Source organism: Poecile atricapillus, chromosome Z (genome assembly GCF_030490865.1).
Source record: "Poecile atricapillus isolate bPoeAtr1 chromosome Z, bPoeAtr1.hap1, whole genome shotgun sequence".
NCBI classification, from domain to species: domain Eukaryota; kingdom Metazoa; phylum Chordata; class Aves; order Passeriformes; family Paridae; genus Poecile; species Poecile atricapillus.
The window spans coordinates 37017813-37032177 of NC_081289.1; the positions used below are offsets into that span (position 1 = coordinate 37017813).

The 14365-nt window shown below is 36.3% G+C and overlaps 1 protein-coding gene across 1 annotated transcript in view; it reads right to left on the reverse strand.

Annotated features, from left to right (window-relative positions):
• Positions 1-854: 854 nt before the first annotated feature.
• LOC131573888 (phosphatidylinositol phosphatase PTPRQ-like) overlaps positions 855-14365 on the reverse strand; it is a 121870-nt gene continuing 108359 nt past the window's right edge. The window contains exons 56-63 of the mRNA XM_058828235.1: positions 13363-13453; positions 11894-11970; positions 9363-9497; positions 9121-9246; positions 7034-7182; positions 5115-5250; positions 1533-1656; positions 855-1246 (exon numbers count right to left, since the gene is read on the reverse strand). Coding sequence (XP_058684218.1) covers positions 1209-1246; positions 1533-1656; positions 5115-5250; positions 7034-7182; positions 9121-9246; positions 9363-9497; positions 11894-11970; positions 13363-13453 — 876 coding nt within the window. The 3' untranslated portion in view covers positions 855-1208. The remainder of the gene's footprint in view (positions 1247-1532; positions 1657-5114; positions 5251-7033; positions 7183-9120; positions 9247-9362; positions 9498-11893; positions 11971-13362; positions 13454-14365) is intronic.

Below are 14365 nucleotides of genomic sequence, written 5' to 3' on the forward strand. Positions count from 1 at the left end.
TTGAATATTGTCACTTCCATTTAAAACCAGGACACACAGTTTCATTATTTCTCTAGTCTTCCTACTCTACTAATTTTTGCTTTTCTCTCAGAAGCTTCCTACTTCTCTCATTCCTGTTTTAGATCTATTTCCAATAATCATCACCATCATCACCATCAGGAGTGGAAGATGTTTTCTTTTTATAAATCTCTAGATTATTATCTCTGGACTTTAGCTCCCATAATTTGCAGTGTCTGAAGTGATCTGCCAAACCCGAGGAAGGTGCAAAAAATTTTCACTTGACAACTGTGTTATAAAATACATTGATATTAAATTTTGAGCAACTTTTCAAAATGCTGAATAGTGTTATATACAAGAAAAGTGAATGAATTCTAAACATTCTATTACATAAGTCAATCTACCATTCATTGTAACAGGTAATAGATTTATAGGTTTACTTTGTTTTATCTGCTTGAAAAAGTAGCAGGAATGTAAAACACTTTTTTTTTCTGCTCTGAACATGTGCAATCATCATTATGTATTTAAAAAAAAACCCAACCTGCTGATTATAAAATAGTTTAAAAAGCCCCAAGTGTCCCTGAAGAGCTACTGTGTGCTGTGTAAAAGCTGAATAATCCTCCCCATGTCAGAAGGTGACTCTTCAGCTGTTCAGGATCATAAGCTGATGTACTACCACTTGTTAAAAAAATATTCAAAACACAAGAACATACACTTTGGTAAAGATCATTATGATGGTCTTGCAATTAATCTGCAAGAATTGACAACATTGAAGCCAATCTATCAAGAATGAGTAAAGAAACCTTAGCTTTTACTTAAAACCAAAACACACAGAACACAGCAAATTCACACCAAAATAGGTTCAATGGAAATATGAATTTTTTACATCCTATTTGGCTCATTTTTCTTTTACAAAGATAGTTTGGAAAAAAGGAATGTGTTCAAATACACTTTAAATACATTCTGAATGCACTATTTATATAACACCAGAAGTGCAGTCTGTGCAAAAGTACTCCAAATCATTATTGCTCCATGTTCTGAATAGGATATTTCCACTTATTTATGAAGGCACATTGATAGAAAAAAAGATTCTCAATCATCTGTGTTTCTTTTAATCGACAAAATAGGGGAATTCACTTTGGCCCCTGTGCTTAGAAAAATATGACTTTGAGTTTCAAAATCTGCTTTGCTGTAGTATTTCCTCCTAGTATTTACATGGTTGTTTCTTCCCATTCAAGCTCCACATCACCTGCAGAAGAAACAGATGCATTAAATTAACCTACCTTGTAAACAAATAGTAACAAATGGCAGATAGCTGTTTTTCACTTAATTTAAAAGATCTTGCATGGAAAAATGTGGGGAAAGCTTGAGCAATAACCATTACTGTGAGGGGGAATATAGAGCAGCAAAAGGCTAGGTATTTATATTTTGAAGCAAAAAATGCATGTCCAAAGACTTTTTTTCTGCTTCTTATCTGGACAAGTCATTGCACCTGCTGTGAAAAAGTAATTTTGACACAGTCTGTATCTCCTTACCTTCCATGGCATCCAGAGAGTCCATCTTTTGCAGTGCTGAATAATTTACAAAACACAAGGGCTGACTACTTCCCTTGGTTGTCAAGAGATCCAATACACATTGATGTAAAAATATATATTGTGCCTGTAAATGTGAATTCAAAGATGCTTTATTAGAAGAAAAATGTACTTGTAATACCAAAAAACCTTTTTACTTTTTCTATACACACCTAGAAAATCTCAAAGTAACTGCAGTTTAACTCAGCAGTCTCAGTACTTTTGTGATTATATCATATATGCCTGATCTGATTTCAATTATTATGAAACATAATGCTTTAAATTTGTCAAAACATTTTAATCCTTATGAACAGTAAGATATATGAAATTAGACTAATCATTACTGAAACTAATAGGTTACTTCACAATTTTCTGTGAAGGTTTGTTCTATGAAAAGACATTTTGCCACGAGATGCAGACTGAAGAAACTGAATCATATGAATGTAATATCTAGAAAAGAAAATTTTCCTCTTTCTACCACAGAGAAAACCAGCAGGGTGCACTCAAATGCAGAAGTTCAAGTAAATCTAAACCTATATGTTCCAGGAGCTTGCACCAGTGCTAGCAGCAAATTAACCTAGTATTTTGAGTCATACTCCTCAAGCTGTAGCCTCACTTTTAACACATGATAGCACGAAGAGTGGGCAACTGAAATTAATTTGACACTTTCAAGGGCATAAAGTCTGAAAAGAGGAAAACAAAATAAGGTAATGTGAGAATGAAATAAAGAAATGAAAATAGACAGAAATACAATAAATGAATTAAGCATATATTCACATTGAAGTATTGTATATGTAGATGCAGAAAATAAGCCAGGTACATTCAGATTGAAAGAGACCCCTTGAGACCACCTGCTGCAACTACCCACTGTTCAAGCTGGGTCAGCTAGAACATGTTGCCCAGAACCTTGCTGAGATGGATTTGGAACCACTTGGCACCAAAATCATACTCTTAGATTTGACTTTTGCACAGGTAAAAATATTTATGCACTTTTTTGGCCCAATAATTGCTATTTTGTTTCAGAACTTCCATCAATTTGCAATTCAAGAGTCTCAGATGTATGAGAGAAATTTGCTTACATGGATAAGTTTTATTGTCACAGCTCCAGAACTGTGGGCAATTAAAACAGCTTTTCACAGATTTTCCCCTGAAGCATGCAGCACCATTACACTTTTCAATAACTTTATTACTGAAATAATAGCATGACATTACTTCAAACTAGCCCTTGTACTTGACAAGAAGATAAACTTTGACATGTCTGCTGAATAAAGATGGATTTCTAGAATGAAGGTCTTAAATTTCAGTAGAGTTTAGATTGGTTATTCTAGTTCAGAATGTAGACTCTGAAAGCTCTGTGATCTCTTGCACTCATACAGCTACTTCTGATGATGTAGCAAATGAAAATCTTTCTGGGTTTGCCAGGGGAGAGTGAAGGAGGCTATCTGGGTAATTTATATGTAACTTAATATTTTCCCAGTCAGAATGACAATCTTAACTATTCTCATTAATTGGTTATAATAACAGATCATGACTCTGTTAGCAAAAGGAACATTATTTTGAAGCTATAAACAAGCAAAATACAGGTCTGAGAGCAATCAGATTTTATTTATTTTACTCATAGATCTTACAGACAGTCTGACTGAGGGATTTCTATACTGAGTTCTGGGAAGGAATTGCTCCTCTCTTTTATATCTTCTGTGCTGCTCACATAAAATCTGATTAATAGGTAACTCGACAGTGTTTTATAACAGAACTCCCAAAATAGCTTGACTTTTGAATCCACCATAAAACTTTACAAGACTGATTCCCTTTGGGCAAGTTTTGTTGCTGATCTGACTTTTGTAGTCTTGCAAATATGAGTAGAAATGACCTGGACAGAGAACAGGCTATCTCAGAATTTTGCATCTAGCATACAGATGGATACTTGATTTGTTAGGAAATCTGAACTCTGACACCATCATCTTGTATTGCGTTTTGGCACACCTTTTCCTAGCCCCTGCCAAAACATTCAAGTGAAGAGATACATAAAAAATAATGCATATTTTAAAACATGTGATGATGTTATCGAATGTTTGACTGTTTTAAGATTTTATTTTGGGAGTGCTCCCATTAAATTGCCTTCCAGCGTTTGATTTATTTCTATTCTACTTCTAGACAAAAATGTAAAACAAGAACCAAGAAGTATTCACAGAATTCATTGTCACAAGAAAGTACTGGCAATTGTTTAGCTGCATCAAGACTTCAAAAGGAAAAATCTAGACTGCAGCTTACAAGACACATCATGTCAGAATATCACCAGAGGGTCCCATAAAATCTTCTGAAGGGTTAACTGCTTTGTGTATTCTGACACACTTTCTGCATATTCAGTGTGTTTCTTGTTAATGGTATGTTCTGTTATTGCCCAGGTTGATGGTTTGGTCCAAATTATACCCTCCCACCCCATGTTGTCAATCTGCCCTGAGTCCCCTGTCAATCCTGCCTTAAGTCAACCACATGCTTGGAATTCCACTTTGGAAATCCCCTAAACTTTGACGCTTGATTAGTCCATGTGACCAGCTTTCCCCCCCTACCTCCCTCATTGGACGATGATTTTGTGAACCCTGCCTTTTACCCTCCCCAGGATATCTCTGATTAGTTGATGCTTTGTACCCTCCCTTTGAACCACCTCCCTATTTCAGCTGTTGCACGCTCGCATTTTCTGTCCTTTGCCCCCGAGATTCCCCAGAGCAATAAATCCTCTATTATCCCATGCCAAAGACCTCCCTCTCGTCCTTGTCTCCTCAGAGCGCAGACTGACAGCCAAAGAGCCATAGAGCAAGTACTCTAGTCACACCTCGGGTCATCCTGCTCCTGGGGTGTGACCCACTGGGCATTTAGGATCAGCTTTAAATTCTTCTATTATTCCTTTACATATACTCAGAATTCCAGATATAGCAAAAGGAAGTCTTCTTTGCCAGCTGATCATCACTGACTTATCTCCATACAAAATAAGTCTGTCAGAAATGTACTTTTTTAGACCCAAAACCCACCATTGCTTTTGAACAGTTTGGAATCTGTGATCAAATTCATCCATATGTACTATTTCATTTCAAGTAATTGAAAAAGAATCAAGGAATCAATGATGAGTCCAAAGGCAAATGAATATTTTAAAGTTTGGTGGACTGTGCCACATATACATACACAGAAAAAAAAATACAGTAAAGTAATAAATAAAGTCAAATTAAATAGTGAATGAGTGAATCCATTTTTAATCTAACAATTGTTCAGCACCCAAAACTTGAAATAAAGTTTCTTAGAGACAAAAATCATTATTTAGGTTTAAAAATAAATAGCACTCTTTTCAGAACTTGTCAAAACTGCTGGCTAAGTGTACTTAGGTGGATACAGACAATATATTTCCACAATGCTTGGAATGAATAAAAGCAGGATTTGGTAGAAAATGTATTATACAGCTGATTATTATGAGCTTTCTAGTCTTGTTTTGTAGATCACACAAAGAAATGACTAATTTTTTAACAATAGGAGAACAGGATAGATAAATCTTACCAGATTTTGTACCATACACATTCTTTCACTTCTTAGCTCAGCTACAAGTCCATAGATATCCACAAAATCATGGTCATTTACATGTTGAGTTAAATGGTCAAGTGCAATATAAACACCTGTTCTTCCAACACCAGCACTGCAAACATGATAAAAAAGATAAAATCAAGCTTTTTTGTTAATGCTTTCATCATTTTCTTAGAATATTCTGGATAAATTGTTTATTGTGAAAAGAAAAACTTTTGAAGCAAAACCTGAATCTTTTTTTCAGTATTTACATCTTGTGAATTCCTTTCTGAATTGGATCAAGTGAAATCTGGATTTGAGCCAGTTTCTAATTTTGATTTCACATTTTCATAATTTTCAATTTCTCATTTTCATCAGATAAATGAGATATTACTCATTTGTATGTTCATAAGACCCAAACCTGTTTGAGTGGGATAAAAGATCCTATAGCTTTTCTGTGAGTTTTCTGAAGTTCATTAATTGAGAGGAAAAAAAATCACAAGATTTTGTGAAATCACACAGGGATTCTGTGATACTTTTGGTATTTGAGATTCCACAACATGGCATCTAGCAAAAAATTTAAAAGAAAATACTTTTAAAATGAGGATGAGTATTCAAGACACACTGACAGGTAGTGTTTTATTTCAAGGTTTTATAATGAATAGGATCGTTTCCAAATGATCATCAGACTTCTCAGCAATTGGTGTAATAAATTCAGGGTGTATCACTGTGGATAATGAAGAGATACATAGCAGAACTCTTGAGCTTGAGATATCTAGTGAGCAAAAAATAATGAGTTTTCTGGATATGATAATATAGCCATCAGGAATTTGAGCACAAGTGGAGTATCAGGCCCATGCTGGCCCCTTTACACATCTCCCTTCCAAAAAGAATGTAGGGTTCCTTGCAGAGAGACCCCACAGAGTATAAGTGTCCTGAAACCATGAAGAGCATATTGTTCTCTCCTGTTGTAGCCTCTCTGGCCCTTGCAGCAGAGGGAAATGTTCATCAGAGACAACAATATTAAATAAGGCTTTACTATCCTTTGTGAGTGGTACCCATAGGATGCTGAGGACAAATAAAAAGAACTGCTATTCATGATAAAATGGTTTGGGAAAAAATTTGTAACATCAAAGCCATCTTTTCCTGCCACTTATTTCCAGACTCTCACCAAGTGAGAAAGAGGCGAAGACTCAGCAGCATACCTATGAGTTCAGATCCCTTTTATGGAGCATGCCCACTCACTCAGTGGGAACTGCACAAAAAATGCAAACACACTCATTGGTCTCCGTAAGACATAGGCCTCCCCACACACATTTACTCTTCAAAACAGAAGTTTAAGGATATTAATGAAATCACTGGAAACTATGACATCTGAACACCTCTAACCACTAGACCATTTACTTAAGAGCCTAAATATAGGTTTTAGCTCTTTATCGGCATTCAGGTTTGAAATCTGGCCTATGAAACCCCTTATTTCTATTTGTCATTCTCTGTGGCTTCAAGTAGTTTCTTCCTTATGATAGGTGACAGGTACATTTTAAATATATTTCTAATACTTCTTAAGAAGAGTTCTAATTATAATAGAAGTAATTTAAATGAACACATGTGATTTGCTATTCCTCTTATGATTAAAGCGGAAAATGGAGAAATATCCAGCAGTACTTTATGGTAATTGTTGGAGCAATTATTTCCCTGGCATCACCCCAATGGATTTCCATAAATGGAAGAACAGGCATTGGCATTTTACCTTCTAGAAAGGAGTAAGAAGGACTGCTAGAGAAACCTTCACTGCTGTCCATACTAGAACCAAATCTGTGCACTCAGTCTTCATGGCTGTTCTGGCAACTTTCCTGTGCATTATTATGCACTTACAATTCGAAACTACCAAACGATGATTTGGTGAATACGCTTACCTGCAGTGAACCACCATTGGTGTGTTATCATGTGCTCGACTTGCACGGATAAGTTTTACAAAATGGATAATTGGTGCAGTAGTTTCAGGGACTCCATGTTCTGGCCAAGAAGTAAAGTTACACTGCCGTACCATCATGCAGTCTCCATGCTGAAAAATACATAATAATGCAGTTTTTACAGAAGAAATGCTACAGAAGGTTCTGTAAGGTACATGCAACCTTCTCCCTAACCTCATGTAAAAAAAGTAAAGTTAGAATAGCATAATAATTATAAGACTACTGGCATGAAGGGATAATTTGTTGTTCACAGAACTTCTGGCAGGTTTTTTGGTGATGGCATCAAGTTCATCTTTCAGAAAGTATTAGCGACTTCAGTAGTGACTCTTCATTTGACTTCAGTGATTATATCTGTAATTTGTGGATTGCAAGTTGACATTTCTATGGCTCATTTAGATGTTTAGTGAGCTGGAATGAAATTTGTTCAGGAAAAAGCAACCACTCTAAGACTGATCCTATATGGTAAAGGCAAACACACATACAGTAGTAAACACAGATATATTTTCTTTCATGCTCTCTCAATCAGAGCGGAAGTATCCTCAAAAAAGAGGTTATAATCTGATACCCAGACTACTTTTGAAGGATGTGAAAATGAAACAGTATCATGTCAAAGGCCTGTCTACATCAATATGCTGTTTCCAACAGTGGTCAAGAACAAATATTAGGGAACATTATAAAACATGACAACAATGAATCTGTAGTTCTGCAGAATATCCTTTCCATTCTTAATAATTTGTGACTTCTGAACTGCCTCAGTGAGAGACAGTAAATAGAAATTTAATAATACTCATCAGTATTATCTTCTACTAATTTATGCAAATTTTTTGAATTCCTGTAAGTTTTAGCATTCACAATATCCTGCAGCAAGGAGTACCACAATTCAATCAACTGTTGTGTAATGAACCAGTTTTTATTTTTTTTTAAGTTCTTTTGAATCAATCACTTCTTTCATATTGCAATTGTACAACCTCAAAGCCAACAATACAGCACATTTAGTGACATGCTTACAAAGGGCATAGCTTCTTGAGCAGGGTAGTTCAGCTACAGTGAATGGATCACCCACTCAATTCAGATTATCTTCTTTTCAGCCTCACCCTCCTTAACATAAGTGACTTGGCATTTCACTGGCATTCACTTTTATTCTAAATAGTCCTTTTCCCAGTCTTGTTTCTCTGTGTTCTATTTTTAGCTGAAAAAATGTTCAGTTTCTCTGTACTGTGTGCACAACATATGCCCATGGAGCGACTGCTGAGACCAGCCCCTACCTGCTGTGTGCCCTTTGTCACATGCACATGCCACAGGATGGTATTGTCTGCATTAGGACAGCCAAGTTCAGGTCCTAGGATCTGGCTGCACTACTTACAACACAGATCAATTCTGGGAGTGCAGAAGAAAGCTGAATTAATTTTGGGTCTTTATTCCCAGACTGTTTTTAAGCACGCCTGCTGTTCCGACTTAATGCTGGGTTATGCTTTTTCCAAAGGATGAAAACTAGTGTGTCATGACAAAAGTGGAGATCTCTGCTGCACCCCTACTCCTCCTTCCCAGCACAAAGAGTAGGAGTAATACTGATGATTCTCATTTATATTGGGTGAATCTCCTGGGGGTGGAGGCCAATGGCTGGTGGTACAGAGCAAAACAGCTGCACCAGAGAATCTTGCCCTTTAATCTGAGAGGGATACATTCAAAGGGATTTATTTGTCTGATCCCAGAATGATTAGGATTATTCCTTTCTAGGACAGACACCAAGGTGTCCAATTAGAAACTTCACCTCCCACCAGACCAGAAGTTCAGTAATCTTAGTAGGCCTTCCACAGCCTATTGGACAAATATCTGAGCTCTTTGTGACAGAAATTCTCAGGAAATAAAACATAAATGAAAGTAAAATGCAGGACAACCAGGCAGTAAAATGCATATACACTAAAAGGTTAAAAGAATATTGAGGGGGAAGTTGGGTGGGATATAGCATATCTGATGTTCTTTGGGGAGTTAGATGAATTTTGTTCAATCACTTTCCAGTGCTGGCTTACCCTTTCAATTTTTAGATCTCTGATGGTCCAGTCTATTTGAATATCTTCCATCAATTTAGTAATCACTATATCCCCAAACACAGTCACTGGTTTATTATCTTCTGGCCAGTACTGATGACATCTTATCTGCAGGGAGATGATTACTAATTAATTAACAATTATCATGTTATAATCTTGACAGAAACTGCACACAGAATTTCCAATTACATCAGATGCTTTTAATCGGTTCACTGGTAACTTACACGTCCTTTTTCAAAACATTGTGTGAGCATCACAAGCGTTTTAGCTCTTGTCTCCCACACCATTCTCCAGAAATCACCCACTGTTCCTGGTAATGGTCCCTGAGTTGCAATAAACTCGTTTGGACATAAATAGCCCTAAGAAAGAGAAAATATTTAATACATAATGGCTGGCAAGGAAACAAAAGGGTTTGCATGTGACTCATAGCTGTGCCTGTATCTGCCATGCCTAAGGCTAAAACCTTGTCAGACATACTAAATGAATTGGCATATGCCTGGATAGTCACTGCATGGCAGGCTGCCTCAGAAAACTAAGAAAGAAATGGCTTTTTTGTGTAGTCCAGTTATGAACCAATACTCTAATAAAGTATGGGAAGTGCCATGGCAATAGAAATGCATTTAGCAGAGCTATTACAGGGACATCAGGTCATCAATTCCCATTTAAAAAAATCAAAGCCTTCACATTATGCTTACTGCACATCCAGACAGAAGTTACCAAGAACTAGGTCAAGAGGTGGCCAACAAAGTAGAATTAAATAGTTCTAAGGAGCAGTGGAGCCAGGGAAACAACTAAGGAGCAGTCTGAGAACCAGCGCAAGTAATGCACACACTAATGACCTTGTTCTTTGGTGATTGTCTGGGATCTGCTGTAACTTGGGGCTGAAACTTACTGAAATAAATGATCTCTGATGAAAGGCCTTCAAGAAACCTACTGAAGGTGACTTATTTTAGTGTTGGTTTCTGCTCTTTGGTTAATTTATAAATTGGTGTGAAACTTTGGAAGAAGAAGTTTCTTGAAAAAACCTACAGATGCTCTGAGTGCGTGGTTTCACATGGATCTGGTTCCTCATAGAAATACACCTACAGGAACTATTATGTACTACAGAAAGTCTAAAATAGCAACAATAACAATAATAGTAATAAATTTATGCTGTAGAACTAGCAGTTTATAATATCACAGTGTTCTGCTTTTTTGCTCTAAACAACAGACACAGTGGTTTATAGCATCAGCAAAGCTTCTTGTTGGAATTATAGCCCTATAATTCACAGCTGCCTGTTATTTACTCCATCTATAATATAAAGAACAGGTGGCAGTGGGAAACTACATTAATCCTCCTTAGTTTAAGACTGAGGTGAGAAACTATAATTCAGGGATGCAAAGCTTACAATTCAGTTACTGACTTCATTTAACCAATGAAAGTCAAAGCAGCAGCAGAGTTCCTATTTGTTAAAATATGTGTACAAGACTTCTATTTTCCTCTGTTAACAAGCATGCATTTGTAAATAAGCCTAGGTAATCAGGTATGTAAATACACATACATATTGCATGTTTACAGCTATATGCATTTATATATTCATACATCTACAAACATGGAAAGTAAGAGCATATAAAGGGCAAAACTTTAGCCTTGAGAAGCCATAACACTGTAATTGTCTATTCACTGATGACTGGTCATCATATGTGCACACAAGCAAAATCTCAGCAGGGAACACTCTGTAGCTGGCTTTTGCTGCAGCTTTTTGGAAGCTGCTGTTGGTGCTCCCTGCCTAGGACTTGGCTTGTCAGTGACAGTAAAGACTAGACCATGCTCCAAGATGCCTCGGCTTTCCTTCTCAGTCAATCTGTGTATAATCCCAGTATCAAGTGGCATGGTTGTTCCTGGCTGCTAACTCTCAGAGCAAAGACATGATGGGAATAAATACCATTTTCTAATAAGAAAGGAAGATCCTCTCAGCTCTACTGATTATTCTCTGTAATGTCTCTTAGTTACCTGCAAATAACTATTTCTATTTTCCTTTGTGTCGTCTGTTCTGATTATACTCTTCATGTCTTGCTATGTGTTTAAAAAGTATTTAATGTAAATCAAGTCTTGACCTCATGTAAGATCACCAGCCACTGCTGGAAGAGATTAGAGGCATAACTATAATTCACACTTTGAGCTTCAACGGGACAAAAATGAGATTAAAATATATATGAAGAATTTACTGAGCACACAATAACAAAGAGGGGAAGTCTGTGAAGAAAGATGAGGACAAAAAATAGCATTACTTTCTTCTTCAAGAAGCCTAATTTCATTTTCCTCCATCATAATTTGCACAAAATAATAAGGGGAATGCCAAAACTGTTAGCCATTTCTATGAAAGTTTTTAGTTCGGTTGTCTTTGCATTGTCCTATTCATATACAAAAACTTTAACTCCTGCATCAAGAGACCAAATAACACCTATCTAAACGATTGACCTCAGTGGGAGTTCCACTATTGCCTTTCATGATAATGGTATGAGATAATTTCTAAAAAGAAATTTTCTGGACAGTTCTGATTATTCTGGAAATAATTGCTTAGCAAGGAAAATGGGATATGTATATTTTCTACTTGTCATGTTTACTGCCACAGGGGTCACTTGAACAATGTCATGGCAACAAGGGTTGTAGTGAATGAAAGAAAAATTAGAATCCTTTTTTTGTTGCAAGTTATCTTTTTACTCTTGTACCAGAAAACAAATACAGTAAAAATGTGAGAGACTTTCTACTTACAGACACATAGCTGGCATTAATGTAGTCAGATCCAGGAATACCAGCATCAGGCATCAGCTTTACTCTGTTGTTATTGTCTATCATGGAAGTAAAGTCTAGTTAACTAAAAGATTGGTTCAAAAACCACAAAACATGTAAAAAGTGTTCCTGGAGTGCTAAGAAATCAAAAATACTGTTATTAACAGTAACAATATTTGAAAGAGTAGAACACTAATTACAAAGGTAATTTGACCTTTTTCCATTACTCTATGGTCTTTCTTCAATGCTTCAGACATGCTGTATATAATACTTTTTAATTTAAATGGTGAATGAGCCAAAATCTCCAATTTGATGTATGTGTGGGAGGATTCTGTACCTAAAAGGAGCCTGTGTACTTCAAACCATGCTGTTCTAGCACACACAACTTCTGCATGAATCAGAGGACAGAGTCAGGGATCTGATGGTTTTTTTCTATATAGTTGCTGCCCAGGTCACTAACCCATATTCTGGCATTTCTGCATAGCTTTACTCTTTTTTTACATAAGGTTAAGTCATTAAAAAAAAAGAAAAGGGAAAAAAAAAAAAAAGTTAGGGTTTCTGTTTTGGTCCCGCAGTACATATGCAGAAGTTACAAAATCCAAGAAATATGTGTAATACCCGAATTTTTGGTGTTTGGTCCTCAACTTGGTAAAGAACATTAGAATCCAAAGTTAAATAATTATGAAACATATGTGTTTATGTTTTATTATCTGCCACAAAGATACATTTTTAGTGAATGTAACTTAGAATATGTCTTGAACAAGGCAGTAGATTGCAGGAACAGCTGCTCTGAAAAGTTAATAGCACAGAATGTAGCATTATTAACCCAGGAATGCCATGCACTCCATCTCACATCACAGCTAATGCCTAAAATAATAATGACATTTCTTGTCTTATTAACTGAAAAATGAAGCAGTGTTGAGTATAGAGAGACAGACTCCTGTCTCCTGTGATAATATCTAGCCTGGGCTTATAAGTTATCATACAGCCACTCTGATCTTCTGTGGAACCTTTGTAGCACATGTACACATATCCACAAGAAAGCATATCCAGACTCCTGAGGTAGCTGAATGCACAAACATGTGGATTTTATATGTTTAAAAAATTGCTTCTTACTAAAGGTGGAAAAAAAACAATGAGGAAGAATTTTAAAGCATTTGCTACATGGCTTGAATTACAAAGCCAGGAAACTATTGAGGCTACAGTTTCTTGCACCTGCATATTAAAGCTTGTGAGAGCAAGTTGAAAGCTACTTGCAAATAAAACTGTCTTAAAAAAAACCCCACAAAGTAAAGACGGATTACTTGACAGAAAATTATTTCATAATGTGGACATGATTGTACTGCTATTTCAAAGACAGATCAAACACAAAACCACTTGCATTCCAAATATCTGTTACACTATTGAAAGTAAAGGGCAAAACGGAGGAGTTGGTCAGTGAACACACGTACATGGCTTTATGTTTGGGAAACGATTCTTAGACCTGTTCCAAGGCAGATCAGCATCCGTTGAAGCAAGGTCCTCGAGAAACTTGGGAAGCTCCTGTAGAGGAATAAATGATTGTTGAAAAAGTTTTCCACTTGAAATTAAAATATGACACAATCATCCAGTAAGAAGAAAGACTCTACAGTTCTGCAACTGTGTATTTCTAAGAACAGCTGGGAGAATTACAGTTTCCCACCTTACTGTCAACCCCAGTTACACCAGCGATGTTAGATGAAGCACTGCACACAATGCTGTCAGCTTGAACAATTAGGCTTACATGAACTTTCACCTTTAAAAGCCTGGATAAAGTCAGTCTATCACCTTTTTCAGTTTTCTGTTTTTTTTCATGAAGTCACATGCGTGGTTACCAAGCCGTACTGACTTGGACTTAGTCTTGAATAATGCCTTTTCCTGACTCTTGTAGCTTGGGAGAGTTTGTAGTACAGCATGAGAACTGATGAGAATTTAATTAAGTTGAGACAACTGGCAATTAGTTATTGTTCATAGGACTGTTTGTGAGAGGGGTGGGAAGAGTTATTTTGGGTTGTACTGCAGTTTCATAACTGGCCATTAGTTCTAGTAATGGAGGACAGAGATGGATAAATCATTCATGCTGAGGAACTTATTTGATGGGGATGTTTGTGTGCATAAACAGGTATAATTTACAAAGTTGATTAAAAGAGTGGAGACAACTTCAGAACTTGTTACTGGGGAAAATGTGTTAAAGGGATCTTGGTGTTAAGAAAAGAGAAAATGCAAAAATGCAGAATTCTAAATACATTGTTAACTTCAACAGAATTTTGTTTTGTTTGGCAAATGTTACACACAAGTCTGTTTTTTATATCCATCTATCTAAGCTATAAATTAAGAGGTCTACTTATTGCTTTGAATGAGCTTAATGCAAAATTTTGCTGCTTGTGCAGAGTAATCCCTTCATATTTGTCTTTTAATATTAGCAGTTACTGTCTG